At 33.1% G+C, this 25,450-nt stretch overlaps 1 protein-coding gene across 1 annotated transcript; it reads left to right on the top strand.

Annotated features, from left to right (window-relative positions):
• Positions 1 to 1,658: 1,658 nt before the first annotated feature.
• Positions 1,659 to 23,689, top strand: LOC112637709. The gene is made up of 10 exons (XM_025407940.1): positions 1,659 to 1,878; positions 5,935 to 6,056; positions 6,388 to 6,613; positions 7,052 to 7,486; positions 7,900 to 8,120; positions 8,539 to 8,698; positions 8,806 to 8,902; positions 8,987 to 9,081; positions 23,015 to 23,252; positions 23,493 to 23,689. Exons 2-8 carry the CDS (start codon positions 5,940 to 5,942, stop codon positions 9,048 to 9,050), a joined length of 1,320 nt encoding a protein of 439 aa, XP_025263725.1. The 5' UTR covers positions 1,659 to 1,878; positions 5,935 to 5,939; the 3' UTR covers positions 9,051 to 9,081; positions 23,015 to 23,252; positions 23,493 to 23,689.
• Positions 23,690 to 25,450: the final 1,761 nt, after the last annotated feature.

Genomic DNA, 25,450 nt, shown 5'->3' with positions numbered 1-25,450 from the left:
AATTTTCTTCTTTAAAGAGAGGCAATATAAGTATATAGTATATAGTATATTTACTACACTTGTGCAATGTGATATCTACGTTAAATTTGAGAACGTACGATCTATCGGAAAATTTATTTCTCCTTGAAGCAATTACAGCAATACATCAGAAGTCATCGAACAAGGTAATAATAACTATTTTTTGACGTTATGTGAAAACGGATCTCGGGAAGGACAGTGTGTCAAAGAAAATTCGTGAAAAGAGAGGGGTTTTTAGTGAGTAGGGAGTACCGAGTTGGTAATTCGACTTCGTACTCGAGTCCCACATAACTCACTGGATCGACCGGTGGGTATGTATAAAATGCATTTTTCCCTCTCTCGTAAAAAAAAAAATTACAGGTGAGTGAGCGAATGAAAGAAAGAAAGAGAGAGACAGACAGACAGCAGACAGAGAGAGAATGTATGTGTTCGCATGTGTATCTGTATATGTATAGCGACCAGCTGATCGCAGCAGGCGCCCCGCGTAAGCGCCCGCGTCTGATGGTGAATTGCGTCACCCTTGCCTGCCTCTTGTATCCGACCCGTCATGCGTTAACTACTTTCTTTAATAATTCGAAAACTAAGCTTCGGACGAAATTTTGCAAAAGGAAAAATTGTCTTAGAATTGACTCAACAATGTGTCATTTCACGGACACAGGGGTTATTTTGAATCACCCTGTATATATATATATATATATATATATATATATATGTATATATATGTATATATATATATATATATATATATATATATATATATATATATAGGGTGTCCGTCAATTTTCGACCTTAATGAAATAAAGAAGTAGATTGGCTCGAATTAAGAACCCATACAGCACAGAAAGTTGAAATAACGTTGCTGAAACGTTGCAATGTTGAATATTGAAGTATGAATATTTTCACAACACTGAATCTATGTTGATTTTTCTACATTGATTCTTTATATTGTTACAACGTTGAAACAATATTCAAATATTTATTATATTATTCTTATTATTTATTTTTTTTTATTTTATTTGATTATTCAAAATAATTTTATATATAAATGAATATATGTGTATATAGTATATATATATATATATATATATATATACATATATATATACATATATATATATATGTATTTATTTATTTATTTATTTATTTATATTTATATATAATTTAAAATTTATATTAATAATTTATATTAATTACACACACACACACACACACACACACACACACACACACACATATTAATACATATTTCTGTTATATAATATATAATTTTATACATAATAAAATTGTATAAACTCCGGTTAAAGCAAGTTGTGGAACTGGGTCTAAAAGCTTTTCGAGTCTGCCCCCAATAAAATAATTCATTTGGCGCAGGCACGTTATTAGTCTTTTTGCCGCTATAACAAAGAATTTCAGGCACATAGCCATAGCACCAGAGATGCCAGATTCCGGCCTTTTGGTAGCATGCGGTAACATGGAGGGGATAATAAAAAGAGATAAAACATGATTCTCTCTCGCTCTTCTCGGTGAGAAAAGAGCGAGAAAGAATCATGTTTTGTCTCTTTCTATTATGCCCTCTATGCTATCGCATGCTATCGAAAGGCCGGAATCTGGCTTCTCTGCATAGCACATGCTCGCTCGCTAGTGCGCATCAATGAAATTAACAGTAATAGTGAGAAAAAGACGTTTATATTGATACACAGTGCAATCATCAGATAAACCAACAGTGCGATACGTTGTCTCAATCAGTGAATATTTCCAGTTTGCAGTGCAAGCACTGATTCGAAGTGTATTATTGAAAAGCAACCGGTGTAACAAAGTCGAGGTTATAACCCTGCCCACTGCGAATAAAATTAAAAACAGGTATTTATATTTTATGTTTACATATTTTATGTTCTTGATTTTTGATCTCTTTTGTGGAATAAAATATCAAAATAACAATATACATGATTAATCGATTTTAAGGTTATGCTTATTATGTGTTATATATTTTATGTATGTGATATTATTTTATACATATGCTTGTGTTGGAGATGTTCATAGGAATAATGCGATTATGGACGTGCTTCTTTAAATGTTATTTATAATAGTTTTTATTTGTTTTGTAAAATTTTCGCTTATTTCTAAATAGAAAAGAAGTACATACAATGTCCATTCCATGGAAAAATACGTTCCAAAAATATTCGGAACGACACTTGAGACGTTTAATTGCTAAAGAAACTCAATTTGATTGCATGTTATTATCACCAAATATACCAGGATGCTCTCAGTGGCCTGATACACAAAATGATGTACATATTGAAAAAGACGTAACTGTACAGTATGTATTACATATATGCTATGATATACAGAATGAGACACAAACTTTTAAGCTATATTCTCAAAATATATTTAAAGAAAATATATTTTTGAATATATTATTTAAACAAGCAGTTTTTAACATTCTGCAGAAAAATGATATATGAAATTATACTTTATTAGTTCAGATTTTTTAATATTTTATTTATTGATATATTTTGACACTTAATATCAAATATCTAGTAACATATTCATTTTTGAACTATATTAAACATGACTGTTCGAAATATTCATAAACAAAAAAATGAAATAAATCCATTAATATCAAGAAAATATTTAATTAGTTGTTTGGAAAATATATACGTTTTGTAATATCTAAAAATAAATATTTTACAAGATATTTTACATTATAAATATTAAAATATACTAGAATATAAAATACAGAGTCATCCCCATATAACATAAAAAAATTTCAATAAATTCTAAAAGATCCGCAAACAAAAGTCATCCCTATTTAATACAATAGATCATCACTATTTATAATAATGAGAAAAGAGTTTATAATATTAATATATAGCCCATCATGTATATTAATTGTGTATCATTATAAAGGTTACTTTCTAGTTCTTTTGCTTCAACGACTAATTCATTTTATTTTTTTATAATTTATTAACTTATTTACAATTATAATTTATTAACTTATTTTTTAATAATATTAAATAAAATATTATTTACAATCTGAAATATATTTAAGTTCACAATTTAATTTTACGTGTAATTTTACGTGTTTATAAAATGTATAATCGAACATTTTAAAGTAAGAAAGTTATATAACTTTTAATTTTTTTAATTATGTGTAAATAAAACACACTATAGGTTATGCCTACAAATTATGTCAACCTTGTTTTAATAACATATATCATTAACATAACATGTATCATTAGATTAGGTTCATTTTATATTTGAAATATTTTGTAGTAAACATAAACTACAATTTTTTGTAACACTGCTTTTATTAATGAACAATTATTATTTATTATATTATAAAGTTACTATATATTATCAAGTTAATGTAAATTAATATATTATTAATGGCCAGATTATTTTTCCTAACTGTTAATATAATTTTTTTAGTTTTATTTGTATTTATTGTGTGTATATTTATTTATATGTAGGAAAATAATGCAGAGAGATAATATTCATTCAGAAAAAGTGTTGAATGAATCAATTCAATGTGACGATAACATAGTACTTACCAAGAATAATGATAGCAATAGTGACAATACAAGTTACAATAGCAAAGACAGTTCAAATAACTTGGATATTTCTTTGTCTACAAAAATATATGAAAGAAATGTAGACAATGAAGATGAATTTAAACATGACATCCAAAAATGGGCTGTTAAATTTAGGATTCCCCATAATGCTATCAATGCACTATTATTAATTTTAAATAAGTATACGAGTTGTAATTTTCCAAAAGATAGCAGAAACTTGTTACATACGCCTAGATGGACAAATATTGTGCCTATAAGTGGAGGTCATTATTATCATTTCGGCTTGAAGAGAGCAGTCGAAGAATTGTTAAATAATCGCGAAAAGATTACAAATAATGAAACTGTTTGTCTTTTAATTAATATTGATGGATTGCCATTATCAAAAAATATTGAAGGCTCAATTTTTTGGCCAATTTTATGCTCAGATAACATTTCGAAACAAGTTTACATTGTTGGATGTTTTTGCGGAAAAAATAAACCAACACATGCTGAAGAATTTTTACGACCATTTGTTGATGAAGCTATCGAATTAAACCGAGACGGTTTTTTATATAACAATGTGCAAGTTAAAGTTTGTATCTCTGCTTTAATTTGTGACGCTCCTGCTGCAGCATATGTTTTATCAGTTAAACAACATACTGGTTATAATTCTTGTCGGAAATGCACTATTCAAGGTGAATGGATCGAATCAAAAGTTTGCTTTCCAGGAACATTACAAAATGCTCTAAGAACTGACGACAAATTTGCAAATGAGGAATACAAAGACCACCAAATTGGAAAGTCTATTTTAAATGAAATTCCCAATTTTGGATTAATAACAAATACACCATTGGATTATATGCATTTAATTTGTCTAGGAATTATGAAAAAGTTATTGTGGCTTTGGTTAAAAGGTCCTAATAATGTACGATTAGGCTTACGTATAATTGCAAAAATATCAAAAATATTACAATTGTCTCAAAAAAGGTGTCCAAATGACTTTGTTCGAAAACCACGAGGTCTTAAACATGCTCTACAATGGAAAGCAACTGAATATAGACAATTTTTATTATATACTGGACCAATAGTATTAAAAGATTATTTACCAAAAAATATGTACGTTCACTTTCTTACGTTACATGTTGCTATTACAATTCTTGTTAATCCTAGTTTGGTTACAGAATATTTGGATTATGCACAGAACTTATTAGAACATTTTGTTATATCGTTTTCTATTATTTATGGTAAAGAATATGTTACTTATAATATACATAATATCTTGCACATATGTACAGACGTTGAGAAGTTTGGTTCTTTAGATATGTTTAGTGCATTTCGCTTCGAAAATTATATGTCAACTATAAAGAGGCATTTAAGAAAAAATGAGAAGCCTCTTGAGCAGTTAGCACGAAGACATGAAGAAATAATACGTGCAGATTATAAAAGAACACTTAAATGGCCTTTGCAAAAAGATAAATTTTCACTTAAGGATGTACATTTTGATGGACCACTTTGTGAAGAAATTGAAGTAAAAATACAATATAAACGATGTTTTAACAATTTGTATGCGATAAATTGTAAAGATAAAAGAAACAATACCTGCATTTTAAAGGATGGTACAGCAATAGTAATTTATAATATTATAGAAAGCTGTGATAATAGAATTTACATAATTGGAACCAAGTTAATACCGATAGGAAACGTGTATTCGTCTCCATTATTATCGAGTACGCTTCATATCACAATCGTGATGAAAGATGAAACATTATGTGTATATCCTATATCAGAAATAGCAGGGAAATTATGGCTAATGCGCTACAAGAATAAATTAATTATTTTTCCGCACATACTGCCTGACATAATAAAAATATAATCTTAACACGTATGTACTTGCTTGTTCGTTTGCATGCAAGGTATTTTCAAGAATGTAAATATAATTGGTATTTATATCATTTTTACATAGTGTGAAGATATTTATTATATAATTAAAAAATGTAAAGTTAAAATTGTTCCAGTGAGATATTTGAAATTAAGTATGTTACATTTACGTTATTAAATCTAAATACTTATATTAATTTTAAATGTTGCATGTATATATTTCTACCTTTTTGTTTTTCTTTGTTGGTTCTTTCCTTTTATTTATATTAACTTGTTATATACTCAGGTAAATATATTATTGATATTAAAAGTAATAATGTAGAGTTGAGAGAGAGTGCATGAGCAATGTGCATGCTGAGAGCATGAAAAAAAGCTCTGTGTGTAAATATTCTTTTACTGTATATTCTTTTATTAAATATAATCGCTGATTAACACCTATAATTTATCTCGTAACTTTATCCAACAATAATATTAATTGTTTGTGCAGATTTCATGGCCACTAAGTATAGACAAGCATTACGAAGTTCTTGGACAAATAATTGTTTTGAACAACTAAATTGCAATTGCAGAAGCAATAACTGTCAGCTGAACCAATCACGTCAATTAAAAGTAAAAGTACTCAAATTCGCAATTCAAATCTGAAGATCTTTACTATTGATAATTTTTTTAAATGAAATGGATAATTGTTTAAATAAATAATTTAATTATTTATCGAATAACTTATATAAATACTTATATAAATTATATATATTATATAATTACTTATATAAATGATATATATTATATAATTATAAATTATTTGGTAAATAAATATATACATATTTCTATATTTCTTATTTTCCTTTAGCATCTATAATATACATATAAATACCTCGAATTCTTATATACTATATTACTTGCAATAATATATTTAATTATATTTATGATTTTTATTAAATAGTGCCTTTTTTCATTCATACATTGGAACATGGGAAGATTTTCGATAGTGGAGTTCGAAGATGGAATCCAACTTATTCCCACGTCTTGGATATTTAGCGATAATAAAAAATGTTATTGGCCATATTACAAAAAACAAGAAAAAATAAATCAAGCTATTTTTAATGAAGAATATCCGGACAATGACAAATGGTCATCATATGATATATTACGAATTTTTGGTACAGCAGGTATTATATTTCTTTCAATTTACAGTTTAAATTTTTAGTAAATGTCCTTTTTATGTTTTTGTGTATAATGATGTTTATGTTATTTTTACAATATTTTTATCTTTATATTTACCCTTCCTCCATGACACTGGTGGAAAAATGTCACCAAAATTGATGTTTCAAGAAAACGAATTTGTACTGGTCTTTATACATATCTGTATTGTAACGATGCGTTAAATGTATGTTATATAGACTTTATAATTTTCTAATTCGCAAATTTTTATTTCTTTGGTCGATGTTTCACTTAAATTTTGACTTTGTGAGCTAATCCGAACGTCTGAAAAGACAGAGAAATTTTCCACCAGAGAAATTAATTTTTTTCTATCCTATTTCTCACAAAACATCTTTCTCAGTTCGATATTAACAATATATATTTTATTAAATACTATATTATTTCAGATACATATACAAACGGCATGCGAAAACTGAAATTGGCTGAACAAATTTCTGATATTGAGTCTGGGAAAGATGATATTGACAAAAAAATGTGTAGACGTAATCGGGCAAAAAGAAGATTCACTTCTAGTTCTGAGGAGGAAGATTTTGAAAATGAAGCTACTGAAAAGGAAGATTCTGAAGAGAAATCACGTACAACTCAAGAAATCTGTAAAAAAAAACCCAGTAAAATTCCGCCTTTGCCCACATTATCAATTGTAAAACAGACACAGACGCTACCAGAAAAGAAAAAAAAGATATTTCACAATCAAACAAGCAATACTGATAATAATTCATCATTATATAATTTTAATAAATATAGTACGAAGGAATCTTCCAGTAGCGTGCAATCTGATATTTCATGTACGGGAAAACAATCTACATCATCATGTAAAACAGGTAAATATTTAGTCATAGTTAAGTATAGTTAAAACAAAATAAACATTTTTTACAAAATTTTAGGCGAACAAATTATTGAATGAAAAGAGTGAATCTGCAAAATAATTATTTTTTATTATTCATTATAATCATTAAGTTATTTCCATTTGTGTACTTTTTGAATGTTTGGATAAAGCACAGAATAGAGAATTGTTTATTCATATCATTTTAAATACTTTTGCAAATAATATATTTCTCAAGAAATTTTAATATTTTAATATTATGTAAAATATGCATTACAATGCTCAAAATCGGCATGTATTTTAATATTATATAAAATATGCATTACAATGCTCAAAATAAAATATATATATTATCGCGCCGATTGGTCGTTCCTATGTGTTCATATAAAGGATTTAAAATTTATTATGCAGATTTTCAAACAGAAATACTTCGCAAACTGAACATTATTATTCATCAAGTAAAAATGGTGGACAAGAGACTGGAGATTCACGAAGAGCAATGTCGTTTCAGCCTTGACAGACATGAAGATGATATTCTTCAAGATGAAGAAATAGGATTACCTTTGCATAATGAATTGGCATTGGATATTTTAGAAACAAAATTGAAGAACAAAGAATTTTTTGAAAGCATGGTATGTTATTTCTTACCTTTAAATATTTTTAAATATTGTTTTTAAATATTTAAATTTGTATTTTTAAATATTTAAATATTTAAATATTGTTATTATATTTGCTCGCGATGCAAAGAACATTTTGAATATTTAGAAAGTTATATATTTTAAATAGAATATCTTTATATATATATACAAATTTAATATTTTATAAAGTGTACATGTTATTTATAAAATCATAAAATAAGTGCATTTAGCAGAACGTTTTTACAACTGTTGGAAATTTTCTGAATTGAGATTGGATTATTTTTTTAGACCTAGATAAATCTAATCTCAACACAGAAAACTTTCAACAGTTGTAAAAAAATGTTCTGCTAAATCACTGTTAAATTAATATTTATCAATATGTATTTTTTAAATTATTTATTTTATATCATAGGTATATACATTAAAAGGCTTGGGAGGTTTCGATGTGCATTCTTGCACGATTAATTTATTGAAAAAGTTGATAACTAATCCCTTGGCTGAAATGTACAGCATGGCTGGAGCAAAAAGGAAAAAGGCTTTTCAAGATTTGATTTTGTATAAAATCATACTTAGTAAGTGTTATATTATTACAGATTTTTAAGACTTAACTTCTCCTTGATTATGTGTCAGCATGTCATATTGGTATTAATATGTTACTAATTTTATGGAACTACAATAGAAACTGTCCGCGTTCATTATAAAGATACGACTGAGACGGAGATTGCCCAAATCATCGCAAAATGGCTAGTACAAGCCAAAGCTCGTCGCGAGAGAAAGTATGTACATAATTTTTTTTATATATAAATAAAATGTGTACATAATGTATAATTATACAATTCATTAATGTAATGTGTTTTTAGAAAATGTCGATATATTGAAGAAAACATAGATAAAGCGACCTCGTCATCATCACATAACTCATAATAATCTTTTATAATTATCAACTATCATATATGTATGTAACTTTTTATTATAATAATTAATTAATAATGGAGAGTAATATATATATATATATATATATATATATATATAATATTTTTTAAATAAAACATCTTTATACAAATTTAACATTTTATTATGAAGTTATTTATTATGAAATCGCATAATATATATGTATAGATGTGTTTAGTAGAACATTTTATTTACAACTATTAAAAGTTTTCTTAAATTGAGATTGGATTAATTTTTTAGACTTAAAAAAATCTAATCTCAACACAGAAAACTTTTAACAGTTGTAAAAAAATGTTTTACAACTACTAAGCAACCATTAAGTCAATATTTATCAATATTAAATCAATATTAAACCAATATTAAATCAACATTAAATCAATATTAAATAAATGTTTTTTTGAATATTGAATTGCTACATTTACAAGACATTGCAATTCAGCGGACATTAGACGTTTCTGTAATTTATTTTCAACGTTGAATCTATATTTTATAACGTTGATGCAACATTGCAAAATTGTATTGCAATGTTTCTGAGATGTTTATTCAATGTTTATGTGCTGTATGGGGAAGGAATGACGTGTATTGTTTTGGGGTTGTCGCAATAATTAACGAAATATTAAATAAAAAAGATCGACTAATCTGCGTGAGTAAAAGCGCGCGGCGACGAGAGTCGTCCCACCGTAATCCGGTACTACGAGCGCGGCGAAGCGGTGGGCGGGTCGCTCTCCGAGACATGATGATGGTTTGCGATATATCGCAATACCGCGCCGAAAAATGACCCCTCCTCCCTTTTCGTGGCGAGAAAATGATGCGCTATCATTTCCACACCACCTTGCGGTAGATAGCATGGTGCACTTTTTTTATAGTGGTTTCCCCCATAGGCCTATTCCACTCTCAATTTAAAAATTATTCAAAATGCCATTTATTATACGCTGAATATTTCGTAAATGTAAAAAATTAATGGACAGTACCTTTACAAAAATTGATTCGTGGTTGAAAATCCCTCGATAAAATGTATTGCACACGTTGATAATGTGATACGATGATAAAATTCTTCAAGAATCCTTTCTTCATCTCGTACATGAAGACGCATTCCTGCACCGGTTATCCCGACATTATGCACCCAGTTTCACGTAATTGCTGCACAACACGTAAAATTGTACGTCCACTTGGTTTTTGTGCACGCCCGGGAAATCGTTCCGCGTAAATTGCGACCGCGCGATGAGTATTTTTTCCCGCTAGCCCGTATGCCACAATCATGTCCGTATATTCCTGCGAAGTATACTCCATTTTCACTGGTAATTAACTGCGCGAACATAAGATTTTTACTAAGCGTCTTAGCTCTCGCACGTTGTTGCCAGACTGCGTACGCCAGCAGCACGCAACTACAACTGAGCGGACATGTGAGTGTAATCATAGTGCGCAGGCGTCGAACTCACACGTACGCTTACACTCACATGTCCGCTCAGCTGTCAGCTGTAGTTGCGTGCTGCTGGCGTACGCAGTCTGGTAACAGCGTGCGAGAGCTAAGACGTTTTAATAAAAATCTTGTGTTTGCGTAGTAAATTAACAGAGAAAATGAAGTGTACTCTGCAGGAATATACGGATATGATTGTGGCATACGGACTAGCGGGAGAAAATACTTATCGTGCGGCCGCAATTTACATGGAATCATTTCTCGGGCGTGCACGAAAACCAAGTGGCCGTACAATTTTACGTGTTGTGCAATAATTATGTGAAATTGAGTGTCGTGCATAATATTGGAATAACCGGTCCAGCAGTGCGTCTTCGTGTACGAGATGAAGAAAGGATTCTTGAAGAATTTTATCATCGTATCACATTATCAACGTGTGCAATACATTTTATCGAGGGATTTTCAACCGAATCAATTTTTGTAAAGGTACTGTCCATTAATTTTTTACATTTACGAAATATTCAGCGTATAGTAAATGGCATTTTGAATAATTTTTAAATTGAGAGTGGAATAGGCCTATAGAATAGGGGGAAACCACTATAAAAAAAGCGCACCATGCTATCTACCGCAAGGTGGTGTGGAAATGATAGCGCATCATTTTCTCGCCACGAAAAGGTGAGACGGGTCATTTTTCGGCGCGGTATTGCGATATATCGCAAACCACCATCATGTCTCGGAGAGCGACCCACCCACCGCTTCGCCGCGCTCGTAATATCGGATTACGGTGGGACGACTCTCGTCGCCGCGCGCTTTTACTCACGCAGATTGGCCGATCTTTTTTATTTAATATTTCGTTAATTATTGCGACAATCCCAAAACAATACAGGTCATTCCTTTTTAATTCTAGCCAATCTACTTCTTTATTTCATTAAGGTCGAAAATTGACGGACACCCTGTATATATATACATACAGGGTGACCCATTTTAACTTAGGCAGCCAAATAACTCGAAAAATAAGCACACTACGAAAAAATGGTTAGAATCAAAATTTCGTCATTTCGAGAGGGACGTACAATGACGTTAAAATCAGCCCCCCCACCCCTCCTCCTGGGCGGTGAGGGGGGCAAGTTTGAAATCTTAAATGGGAACCCCTATTTTTTATTGCATATTCCTGTAGCTTATCTCGAGAGCTTTCCAAAACACTATAATTAAGTACCTTTTTATTAAGTACTTTTTGAGTTATAAGGCTTGAAATAATTTCTTAATTTTACATAAACCATAAAATATCTAGTAAACCATTCATTTTTCGATTATCTTACCTTCATACTTTTATGTACAAAATAATGAGAGGAATCAATTGGTGTAAAGAAAACATACAGTTGTTTTTAAGAAAAAATATGGAATTGTTAATTGCAAATTACATATTTTTTTTTAGAAACAACTATGTGTTTTCTTTACACCAATTGATTCCTCTCATTGTTTTGTACATAAAAGTATGAAGGTGAGATAATCGAAAAATGAATGATTTACTAGATATTTTATGGTTTATGTAAAATTAAGAAATTATTTCAAGCCTTATAACTCAAAAAGTACTTAATAAAAAGGTACTTAATTATAGTGTTTTGGAAAGCTCTCGAGATAAGCTACAGGAATATGCAATAAAAAATAGGGGTTCCCATTTAAGATTTCAAACTTACCCCCCCTCACCGCCCAGGAGGAGGGGTGGGGGGGCTGATTTTAACGTCATTGTACGTCCCTCTCGAAATGACGAAATTTTGATTCTAACCATTTTTTCGTAGTGTGCTTATTTTTCGAGTTATTTGGCTGCCTAAGTTAAAATGGGTCACCCTGTATATATATATATACATATATATATATACAGGGTGATTCAAAATAACTCCTGTATATATATATATATATATATATATATATATATATATGCAGGGTGAGTCATTTTAATCAATACACTCGAATATCTCGAAAACAGCATTCTTCAGAAAGAAATGTTCCAAACAAAAATTGTAGGGTGTGAAGGGGGACATAAGATGATAGCATTGGTTTGACCTTGGAAAGTCATTTGAAGGTCACATAAAAGTCACCTTCAATTTCTTAAATTGAACCCACTATTTTTCATTACATATTCTTGTAGCTTATCTCGAGAGCTTTCCAAAACACTACAGACAAATGTTTTTTCATTAAGTACTTTTTGAGTTATAAGGCTTCAAAGTTTGCAGTACTTCGATATAAAATGCAAAATATCTCGTAAAATATTTAGTTTTCGGTAATCTTACCCTAATACTTTTATGCACAGATAATGAGACAAAACTATTGGTGCAAAGAAAACGTATGATTGTTTATAATAAAAAGTGCATTGCAAATTACACATTTTTTATTAGATGATAACATGACATACATCAACCTCTAATGCAGGAGTCAAAAGTTAGCTATATCGCAGTGCCTAAAATGAAATGATGGACGTTGCCCGCAATATTTCAAGTCGGAAAATCTCGTATGATATGTAAATATTTACATTAAATCATACATCGTTATATTTGTTTCAAACAGCGCTACAACTTTTATTATATCAAAATATCTACATTATTATAAAAAAATTATGTATTTCTCTCCGTTTTTCAATACAGATAAATTTTATAATCAATCACTATACTCACAATAAAGTTTAGTTCAAATCATTTAATTTCATATATATTTGTTATGGTCTATCTCTTTTAGTTTAAAAGATGAAAGAGGATGGCCACTTCTAGGTGGGACACGCTGTATATACATATACAGGGTGTTTCAGACCACTCGTACCACCCATTTAAAAACTAGAGAAGTGGTTATTTCAAAAAAATAAAAACATTTTCTTTATAAATCGGGTGCGCTCTATCGAATGCTGATATTTTCAACTTCTGGTTCCGGCCGGAAACAGACGATTTAGACCGGAAATGCATTTTTTAAAATGGGACCCCCTATTTTTCATTGCATATTCTTGTAGCTTATCTCGAGAGTTTTCCAAAACACAATAATAAATTATTTTTCCATGAAGTACTTTTCGAGTTATGAGGTTTGAAATCATTTCTTAATTTTACATAAACTATAAAATATCTTGTAAAATATTCATTTTTCGATTATCTTATCTTAATATTTTTATGTACAAAATAATGAGAGGAACTGGTGTAAAGAAAACACATAGTGAATCAACTGGTGTAAAGAAAATACATAGTTGTTTCTAAAAAAAATATGTAATTTGCAATTAACAGTACTAATTTTCATTCAAAAAATCTGTTCGGGATCGCACCTGTGAGATGTGATTTTGCTTTGCCGGGACACCTGAGAGGGTATCGCGAGTTTGAAAATCACGTGATTTCGCACTGGATGAGTGACGGGATGAAATAACGTTATTACTTTGATTGTACCACAGTGACATCCACATAAGAGTGGCGATAAGTTTATTGCATAGAAATACACGATATGTACAAGATTTGTGAGCTTTCGATGCGTGTGCGACGCTATTCGAGCACGTCAAGATTCGTACTCGGTGTGGCGAAATCGCACTATACAATTGTTCCCTTAATACAATGATACAACGCATTATCAGTTGTTACGCGTGAGAGCGAGTGAGACAGCGCTCTATCGGCCGTCCGCGAGAGTGAGCGAGACCGCACGATTCACAGTTGCACGCACTAGATTGAAAGAGACAGCATTCCATCAGCTGTCTGCGAGAGCGAGCGAAACGGCGCTCTATCGGCCGGTCGAGCGAGACTGCACTATTCACGGGTGCACGCACGAAACTGAGAGAGACAACGCTCTATCGGGCTGTCTGTGAGAGCGAGCGAGACGGCGCTCTTTCAGCCGTCCGCGAGATCGAGCAAGACCGCACTATTCACGGGTGCACGCACGAAACTGAGAGAGACAACGCTCTAACGGTTGTCTGTGAGAGCGAGCGAGACCGCACTTTCCACGGCTGCACACGCGAGATAGAGAGAGACAGCGCTCTATCGGGCTGTCTGTGAGAGCGAGCGAGACCGCACTATTCACGGGTGCACGTACGAAACTGAGAGAGACAGCGCTCTAACGGCTGTCTGTAAGAGCGAGCGAGACCGCACTATTCACGGTTCGCGTGAGAGCGAGTGGGACAACGATAGTTCACGAGCACACGAATGAGCGGAGGCTCAATGAGAAGGAGGCTCCACCTTTCGCTCAGAGTGGAGGCGCTCTGACGAATCTTGGCACTCGCGCTCAAATCGTTTACGTGTTGAACGGAATCGATTATCTTTAAATGAATTGTCCAATGATCCGTCGCGATATCTGATACAAAAATTCGTCTATTAAATATAATCGTGATTTGCACGTTCCACTGTTTCAAACGCGCTTGCAAAATCTCGGTTCTCGCCGCTCGATAATCCGACAATGGCTTTGATAAGAATTCGCTATAACTGTCCATGACTCTCGCAATTATTCCGTAATGACTCTGATAAGAGCTAGACAAAGACTCTCTAATGACTCGGGAGGATTCAGCAGTGATTCAGCGGGAGAGAGCCTTTCTCCCGGATAATAAAGGCTCGATTGCGCATCGTATGATCTGATTTGAGCCTATCCTGTTCAGGCACGTCAAATCGCGTGATTTTCCGATTGCCTAATTGGCTAGGACCGTGTATTCTTCCGCGATCACGCGGATCCTGGCTGATTTCGAAAAAACACCGTACGAATTATATTCGTAAGTTCGCTTTGGCGCGCACGGATGGCGCCAGTATTACGGGGGTGATATTTTCGTTCGAAATTCAGGGCGAATCCTGAACAAAATCATTTTCCTAAAAAAATAAAACCTCAAACAAAATTTTCTTAATTTTCCTAAATTTTCCTAAATTTTCCTGGAAAGATACTACAAAATAAAATGTCAAAACTAAATATGATATTTGTTGGAAATAGAATATTTTCAATCTCTAGAGAAAGATAGGGATGTATGTAGAACGAGGTCGGACGTCTTTACGCCCATTTGATCAACGAGCGACAGAATCCATTCATGGCAATAGCATTGACTTATATCATATGGAGAGAGCATTCACACATTTTTCAGCCTAACGAATAATTGCTAGAAAACAATATTCGCAGACTAGAAAAATATGTGAGACGCAAGTAGCTGGATCGAGAATTGAACTCTTTCGCTTTCCGGGCAACTGCTCTGGACCACTGAACTATCCAGACCTCACACCTAATGCTGCTTTTTAACGCAGTGAAATGCGGCGTCAATCCGCACGTCTGTATGTGTACATACTGTGTTCCGATCGTTCGAAAGAGACGATCTGTATTAAGAGTTTTGTTTTTGCTGGCTCTTGCGTCTAGTATAACGGAAACCTTCGATATGAGCGGTCGTTCACTCATCACGTTATTATCGTTCGATATAAGTGTATTGTATAATATCTGTTGCTTTAATAAAAATTACTTGTGTTACGTTTCCGTAACGTTAAGCTTTTCACACGTGTTACTCCAATAGATTATGGGCCCAATATGCTCAGAGCTGCAATAATGATTTACGCGTGAGTTAAGTTTAAGTGTATTTCGAGTCGGAACGGAAAAGTGTGCAGGGGTCTGGAAAGTTCGTTCGAGATGGAATGTGTTGCTACAAATGTGTCGGATTCCTTGCGCTTCGAGTTGCTGTCGAAGGATAACTACGACACATGAAGTATGCAGGTGGAAGCCCTTCTCACGAAGAATGACCTATAGTAATATGTAAACGTATCGTGTACAATACCAGCTGCCGACAATTCAACGAGAGACGCATTGTTGAAACAGGATAAGAAGGCCAAGGCAGATTTGATCCTGTCGATTCAATCTTCAGAACTTAAGTAAGTTCAAGGATGTGAGACATCACGGGATGTCTGATTCAAATTGGAGTCGATATATGCGTCAAAAGGTCCGGCAAGAAAAGCGACATTATTGAAACAATTGATGTTTCAAAAACTTGAAGATGGCGGTGACATTAAAGAGCATATAGTAAAGTTCTTTGATGCTATGGACAAGCTTGAGAATATGAATGTACAGATAAATGATGATCCTCTAGCCACTTTGCTGCTATACAGTCTTCCTTCTTCGTATGAAAATTTTCGATGTGCCATAGAGAGTCGAGATGAGTTACCCAATGCTGAGGTGCTGAAAGTGAAAATCATCGAAGAGAGTGAAGCTTGTAAGCAAACGCTTAGGAACGTCGTTACAGTCATGACCGTTGGAAGCGGTGGAAATTCGCGCCAAAATTGTTCCAAAAAAAGAAAGGGATGTAGTTCGCCCAAGATCAAGGAAATAAAATGTTTCTAGTGCGGTGTTGTAGGACACAAGGCAAATGTATGCCCGGAAAAGAAACTCGAAGAGAAGAATTCGAGGCCGTGAGCGAACAGTGTTGATGAGTCATGTGTAGTGAGTCATACAGTGACTAATGTCAACAACGTGTATTGTGCCGCAGAGACCTCAAGTAAGACGTGGCTATTATTACACAGTAGTTGTGCCGCACACCTGTGTAGCGATGAAAAGCAGTTTTTATCTCTGAGTGAATTCTCTAAATCTAAACTAAATCTGACGAGTAAAGAGTCGGCCAAAATTAAAGGCAAAGATATTGTTCATATATCAGTGGCAAGCGACAGTGATCTTCGACTGATTGAGTTTCGTGACACTTTGTATTGTGTCTGACTTGCGCATAAATTTGATTTCGGTGGCAAAAATCACTAATAAAGGTCAGGTGACGTTTCATCGAGATGATGCGAATGTGCGCGATGAGCGAGGGAATTCGTGATCATAGATCGTAGGAGCGATTTATATTATGTCCGAGAGAACGCCGAATGCGCGGTTGTGCAACCTGAGTGCTTCGAACTGTTGAAGTGGCACGAAAGGTTGGGTCATTTAAACGGCAAGGACTTATTGAAGCTAATCCGAAGCGGAGCGATGCCTTCTGTTGATACCTCAGATGCTGAGAAGTTATTACGTTGTGAAGTTTGCTTGAAGGGTAAAATGACTGCGTTACCTTTCGCAAGAGATCGGGTGCCATGTACAGAGACACTGAAGATTGTGCACACCGACATAGTTGGTCCATTTAGAACCGAATCCTTAGGACGTGCTAAGTATTTTGTTATGTTTATCGATGATAGCACGAGATGATGCGAAGTATATTTCTTAAGGCAGAAGAGTAGCGTTTTTGAGACGCTTAAGATATACCAGAAGCGGGTTAAGAAACAAACTGGCATGAAAGTAAAATGCCTGCAGTCCGACAATGATTGTGAATACTGTAATGCCGAGTTTGACAAATATCTGGCTGATCAAGGGACGACGACTGACGATTCTTCACACTTCTAAACAGAATGGAGTTGCTGAGCGGATGAATCGTACACTGCTAGATATGGCCCGGTGTTTGTTGTTACAGTCAGAATTGAGTGCATCATTTTGATCAGAAGCTGTTGCCACAGCGTGCCACATTCCCAACGATGTAGTCTTAATGGTGGCATCCCATTCGAGAAATGGACTGGAGAAAAAGTGAAGGTTAATTATCTGAAGATGTTTGGGGAACAAAGGTGCTTGTACTGGATAAGAATCCCAGCAAAGACAAGCTCGCGCAAAGATCAGTGGAAGGTATATTTGTAGAATATCTAAGAGAGAAGAGAGGTTTTCACATATGAATATCGAGTTCCCGACAAATCGTAGATGCTCGTTAATGTAACGTCAAATTTGTTGAAGAAACTCGAAAGGTTTCGCACGATACAAGTGAGATTGACGAGTTGCTCACGTCAACCCAGAAGGCTAGAGAGATGGAAAAAAATACTCCAAGGTTTGCTGAGTTTTCACCGTCAAAGGAAATCGGAGTTGATCGAATGAACCGTCAGGTTATCTCAAAAATTAGGGTGGATCCTGAAGAAGAGGTACTAGTTAGAGCACGTTTGTTACGTACGGGAAGCAGAAGGCGACCAAGGAAATTGTTTCACTCAGCGCCCGCAACAGTAAATGATAATGAAGCTCCTGGTAATCAATATGAGACTGATCTTGAAGACGATGTTTTTGCTGGTATTGCTGAGGTCAACATGATAAATGCCTTGAATAGTGAAATGTGCGAGGAATGAAAAGATGTCATTGAGTGCAAGATGATAAGCTTGATGAAGAACGACACGTGGGAAATTATGAAGGACAACAAGAGCAGTAACGTCGTTAGATGTCGTTTGATGCTGACTAATAAGCACAATTCTGATGGTGAAGTGATGAAGATGCAAGGCTAAGTTAATTATAGAAAGATATAGCCAGAAGTATGGTATCAACTACCATCAAACGTATGCTCCTGTAGCGCGACAGGATATGTTGAGACTATTGTTGGCTCTCGCAATGAGATATGAATTCAAGATTTGGCAGTTCGATATTGTGACAGCATATTTAAATGACGTACTCGAAGATGAGATATACATGAAAGTGCCTCAAATGCTGAATGAGATGTTAGAGAAAATTCTTAGCAAGTAAGGTTTAACCTCAGAAGTTGGAATCAAAGACAAGAAGATGCTGGAGAATCTGCTCAATGATGACAATTTATGCAGGTTAAAGAAGGTCCTGTATAGTTTAAAACAAGCTGATCGTCAGTGGTATTCGAGATTGCGTGAGAAGTTAGTAAGCTTGGGATTGAAGGCAGCAAAGAATGAGCCATGTTTTATGATGATGCAGGTGATGATAGAGTGCTACTAATATTAATATATGTTGATGACATATTACTGACATCGTAAGAGACAAAGTACATCATGGATCTAAAGACTACTCGAAGACTTTGAAATCAAAGATATTGGTCGAGGAAAATATTGTCTTAGTCTGCACTAGAGGCGTGCAAATCTGCTCTCACTTCCGCTCGTTCCCGACAGCGAGACTGGATTCTCGAGAGTTAGATTATCGGGAGCGCTGTTATCGAGAATAGAGGCTCGGGAACGAGTGAATCCCGAGTCCCGATGCTCTATTAGATGGAATGGGGGCAGGAGTGAGAGCAGATTTGCACGTCTCTAGTCTGCAAATAGATCAAGGTGAGAGAAAAATTGAGCTTTCTCAAACAGGATACATTCTAGAGCTGCTTGAGCAATATGGTATGAAGAATTGTACAGTTGTGACTCCTTTGGAAGTGAATGTGCAGTTTGATGATGCGAGTAATTCTGGAGAGTTAATGAATTATCCGTATCGCGAACTGATTGGTGCCCTTATGTATTTGTCCATGGCTTCGCGTCCAGACATCGCTAACATTATGTCAAGGTTAACACAATTCACGAGTAAACCGCGTAAATGTCATTGGATTGCCGCGAAGAGTGTCCTGAGATATCTCGCCGGAACAACTGAGATAGGTCTAGTGTACTCAAGGACTAATGATCTGTTGTTTGGATATGCCGATGCCAACCTGAGGTGGATTTATCCTTAGACCGTCGTTCGTATACGGGATACATATTTCTATTCAGTGGGGCAGCGATTACCTGGAAAACGCAGAAACAAGGGACTGTGACCTTATCCTCGACGGAAGCAGAGTACATCAGTTTGGCGAAAGCTGCCAAGGAAGCTTTATATTTACGCAGTTTGTTGCACGAGCTTGGACTTTGTAAGTGTACTGAAATTTATATAGATAATCATGAAGCTCGGTGCTTGACTAATGACCCCATTTTTCATGCACGAAGCACATTAAGTTACATTTTGTCCGCGAATCAATAAGTGCTGAAAAATTAGCGAAAATTAGAACATGTGCCCACAGAGGACATGGTGGCGGACAAATTAACGAAACTATTGGTTGGGGCTGGCCATGAGAAGTGCCTAAAAGGATTTAGTTTCGGTATGGGAGTGTGATGTATGCGCAATATGCGGCTTGAAAGGGCGTGTTAGAAATAGAATATTTTCAACCTGACAATCCGCACGTCTATACATACATTGTGTTTTGATCGTTTGAAGGAGACGAGATGTATTAAGAGTTTCATTTTTGCTGGCTCTCGCGTCCAATATAATGGAAACTTTCTATGTGAGCGGTCGTTCAATCGTCACGTTATTATCATTCGATATAAGCGTATTGTATAATATCTGTTGCTTTAATACAAATTATTTGTATTATGTTTCCGTTACGTTAAGCTTCTCATACGTGTTACTCCAATAATATCAATAATTACAATTAACCAAGTACTTAAAAGCAATTCGTGAGCAATTTGTAAATAATTTGAAATAATATTTATCATGAAATCAATCTTATTGTAGAAATATTATACATAAGTTCTAACAAATTAAAACGCATTTTATTTTTATTTAGAGAACCTTGATTTTTAAAATATTTAGAATCAACATTAAATGGTGATTAGGATTCCTTTAATGCCTAAAACATTTTTTATATAATCTATATAATTAAAAAAAAATGTTTCATGCAAATTTTAAATCGCAGTCTTCAAATTGAAGTAAGATGAAAACTTGGCGTATCCGGATCATTTACATTACAAATAAATATATACCCAATAAAATTTTTAAATCTTAACCTTTATGTAATTAAATGTTTCTGTGTTTGATCTCGAGTCGGGTATGCCAAGTTTTTATAACTTAATTTGAAGACTGTACGATTTAAAACTTATGTAAAACGTTTTTTAATTATATGCATCATATAAAAATATTTTAGAAATTAAACAAATCCTAATTTTCATTTAGTGTCGATTCTAAATATTTTCTAAATATTTTACAAATCAAATTTCTTTGAATAAAAATAAAATGCGTTTTAATTTCTTAGAATTTATGTATAATATTTCTACAATGTAAGATTGATTTCATGACAAATATTATTTCAAATTTACAAATTGCGCACGAATTGCTTTTACGTATTTGATTAATTATTGATATTTAGTTTCGACATTTTATTTTTTTTCGTATTCTTTTAGGAAAATTATTTTTTGAGGTTTTATTTTTTTTAAATGATTCTTTTAGTGAAAATTACTGTAGCTTACTTTTAAGGACTTTTTTTTATTAAACATTTTGTTACATACAAGGTAAAATATTTTTTGTGTACTTGGCATATTTTTTCTTATCTTTGTAAAGATTTTTTTTAGAGTTAGCGTGATTCAAGATGATCACCTCTCTCTCTCTCTCTCTCTCTCTCTCTCTCTCTCTCTCTCTCTCTCTCTCTCTCTCTCTCTCTCTCTCTCTCTCTTAACAATAAACAAGTAAAATATACAGGGAAAATTTAACCGACAAATTTTTAGAGATTCTCGGGGGCACCATAAGAATCATCTTTTGCAAATAAACTTGGGGTTGGAAACGTGTCATTACATCGCTACAGCATACGGAATGTTGCATATACAATAAAAAGTGGAGGGTTCCATTTCAAAAATTCAAGGTTGCCTTGTCGTAACCTTGGCGACACCTTCCAAGGTCAAACACATGTCAGTAAATAGACCTTTTTACACCCTATAACTTTTGTTTGAAACAATTTTTTTTAAAACTTCTATTTTTTGTGATATTTCAAGGTCCCCTTAATACTTTTATGTACAAAATAATGAGAGGAATCAATTGGTGTAAAGAAAACACATAGTTGTTTCTAAGAAAAAATATGTAATTTGCAATTAACAATTACATATTTTTTCTTAAAAACAACTGTATGTTTTCTTTACACCAATTGATTCCTCTCATTATTTTGTACATAAAAGTAATAATATAAGATCGAATCGAAAAATGAATATTTTATTAGATATTTTATGATTTATGTAAAATTAAGAAATGATTTCAAGCCTTATAACTTAAAAAGTACTTAACGAAAAGGTACTTAATTATAGTGTTTTGGAAAGCTCTCGAGATAAGCTACAAGAATATGTAAAGAGAAAATGTAGGTTCCATTTTAGAAATTGAAGGTGACTTTCATGTGACCTTCAAATAACTCTTCAAGGTCAAACCAATGGTACCATCTTATGTCCCCCTTGAAACCATACAACTTTTGTCTGAACAATTTTTTTGTATTCGGCTTACCAACGGAGATATTCAGGTGCATCGATTAAAATGGCCCACCGTGTGTATATATATATATATATATATATATATATATATATATATATATATAAAACTCATTTTTGCTTAAAAAATTATTCAGATTCAATCCACATACTAGAGTACAAATTGAGTGAATACAATAAGCATGAAAATTAATGTTGTTTTTGCTGTGATTTTATATTTTTATTCGTGCATGAGTTTTCATTATTCCTGTATGCTTTTCGTTTGTTTATATTAATAATATGTTTTTATTAATTTCACAGACGTGCATGGGTCTTACATAAAAATGAAATAAACTCATAAATAATTAAGTATATAACTGGAAAATAGAGAAAAAGAGCTATCGTCCAGCACCTAATCTAAAACTTCGTCCTTGTTAACATTCCATAACAGTACCTTTCTTCTTTTCTTTAAATATTGTTATCCGTTCAACATTGATCCTTCATTAATAATATGTTTATTATTCTATTATTAAAAAAATGAATTTGAATTTCAAATTGTTCAATTTTATATTTCATAGTGCCTCCCAAAAGCAGCCATTGGAAATTCTTCATAAAATCTGCTGAAGGCGGGAAATGTAAAATTTGCCACCAGATTGTGAAAACTGCGGGAAATACAACGAATTTGCGCATTCACACACACACACACATCTTACACTTTCACATCCTGACATTCTTGACATGCAGCTTAAGAAGGACAATATCGCTTCTGAAGATGAAGTACAAGCAGCAACAACATCAAAAAGAAGAAAAATTACAGTAATAATATTTATATAAAAGATGATTCAAATTTTTACATATATACAATGATGTGTTGAATCAGATCAATTCCTTCTCTAATAGTAGAACTAGATGTATTATTACATTCATTAATTAAATTGAAATTTTATATAATTTGTTCGATGTCTTGTGATTATGAAATTAAATAATATTTTACAATATTATTTTACAATATTTTACAATATTTTACAATACATTGTTTCTTTGTTATATTGATAGTCTCAAGAACATACTGAAACGGACGACAAATTCGATTTCGTAGAGCAACTTCTATCTCCTACTTTTTCGATATTATCGAGCACGTCAATACATTCAGAGGTATCAGTATCTTCCTGTGTGTCAATTCCAAAGACCATTAAATCTATTAAAGACGAAGCAATCTAGGATTGACATAGCTTTTCAGAAACAGAAATCATTTAAAGGTATGTATATTTTTATTGGTGGGATTTGCTGAAGATATATACATTTCACAAATCAGAATAAAGTTCACTAAACTTAAATTAGTTTTATTTATTTTGATTGGCAATATTTCATTTCAATCTCAATTCTAATCGTAGTTTGATCGGGCATAACGATTTTAATTATGAATTTTTATTTCTATTCTAAACGGAGGATCGAAGGCTTCTGATATTACTAATAAACTCCTCTACATAATTGCTAAGAACAATTTGCTATATTGTACAGTGGAAAAAGAAGGCTTTCGAACATTTATGCGAACTGTCTTACCATTGTACAAAATCCCTTGTAAAACAGTAATAACGACTCTTATCGAAGAAAAATTCGAATTTTTATCAGATATGATAAAAACTCGTCTTTCAAAAATTCGGTATTTATCGCTCACAACAGATATATGGACGGACCAGCTGAACACCATAAGCTTTTTGGGCGTATCCGCTCATTATCTATGTAACGAACAGCATAAATCTGTCACAATCAGTGTGACCCAATTGACAGAGAAACACACAGCCGAAAATATTGAAAATTGCAGATTATCACAAACTGGCGGATAAATAAAGAAAATATACGATACACGAGAAAAGAGCGATTAAGAGCCATCGCGAATGATAGTGCGTAAAATTTTATTACAAGTTAATTATTCGCGAAAATTAAAACGTGCACAAGCCATATACATATATTTTACTTGGTGCATTTACCAATATATAGATTCTCATTTTTGAGAATTTTATAAAAACCCCTCTTTACTCCCCTGAAGAGATGTAGACGAGAAATTTTACGCGGAGCTAACCGCGTTCTCATTATTTCAACAAATGGACGAGAGAAGTATTGGTGTGGGGCTGAATAGCTCAATGGTAAGAGCAGTCGCCCGGCAAGCGAAAGACTCGATTCCCGATTCAGCGACTTCGCCCCGATATTTTTCTCGTCTACATCTCTTCAGGGGAGTAAAAAGGGGTTTTTATAGAATTCTCAAAAATAAGAATCTATATCTTAAATGGTAAATGCACCAAGTAAAATATATGCATATGCCTTGTGCACGTTCTAATTTTCGTGAATAATTAATCTTTAATAAAATTTTACGCACTACCATTCGCGATGGCTCTTAATCGCTCTTTTCTCGTGTATCGTGTTGTTTAATACATAACAGAGCTTAATTCTTTATCAATTTATTAATTTAAGAAAAATATAGTCGCTGATAACGCAGTTAATATGAAAAAAGCGATCACGGATGCATTTAGCGCTGAAAAATATTTGTCATGTTTCTCATACACATTCTCATACACTAAATTTAGTACCGGGAAATATTACCAAAAATGATGCTATTGTGAATTCATTGTGCAAAAAAATCAAAACAATCGTAATATATTTCAAACATTCAGTGCCGACTGCAGATGAATTACGGAAACAATCAGCTCTCAAACTGATCCAGAACGTAGATACACGATGGAATTCAACAAAGAAAATGCTTGATCGATTTATTGAATTGGCTGATAAAATCAGTCAGATTTTATTACAATCACCGTCAGCACCACCGATGCTAAATGCTTTGGAATTGCAGACAGCAAAAGAATTCGGCGAATTATTAAAAGCATTCGAAGATGCGACACAAATTATATGTGGCGAAATTTCTCACTGCAAGTAAAATTATATCTATTGTAAATACCATAAAAAACAAATTTAATAGTTCAAACCCGAATACAGATATAGGTATCCATTTTAAA

This window comes from Camponotus floridanus, unplaced genomic scaffold (assembly GCF_003227725.1).
Source record: "Camponotus floridanus strain SB8 unplaced genomic scaffold, Cflo_v7.5 scaffold197, whole genome shotgun sequence".
Taxonomy (NCBI): Eukaryota; Metazoa; Arthropoda; class Insecta; order Hymenoptera; family Formicidae; genus Camponotus; species Camponotus floridanus.
The sequence above is the reverse complement of the archived record's forward strand: the minus strand, read 5'-3'. Positions and strand labels throughout refer to the sequence as shown.

Coding starts and splice junctions, on each gene's coding strand:
- LOC112637709 (XM_025407940.1), top strand. CDS start 5,940: ATGGCCACTAAGTATAGACAAGCATTACGAAGTTCTTGGACAAATAAT. Junction 6,614..7,051: donor ACGAATTTTTGGTACAGCAG/GTATTATATTTC, acceptor ATATTATTTCAG/ATACATATACAAACGGCATG. Junction 7,487..7,899: donor TACATCATCATGTAAAACAG/GTAAATATTTAG, acceptor TTTATTATGCAG/ATTTTCAAACAGAAATACTT.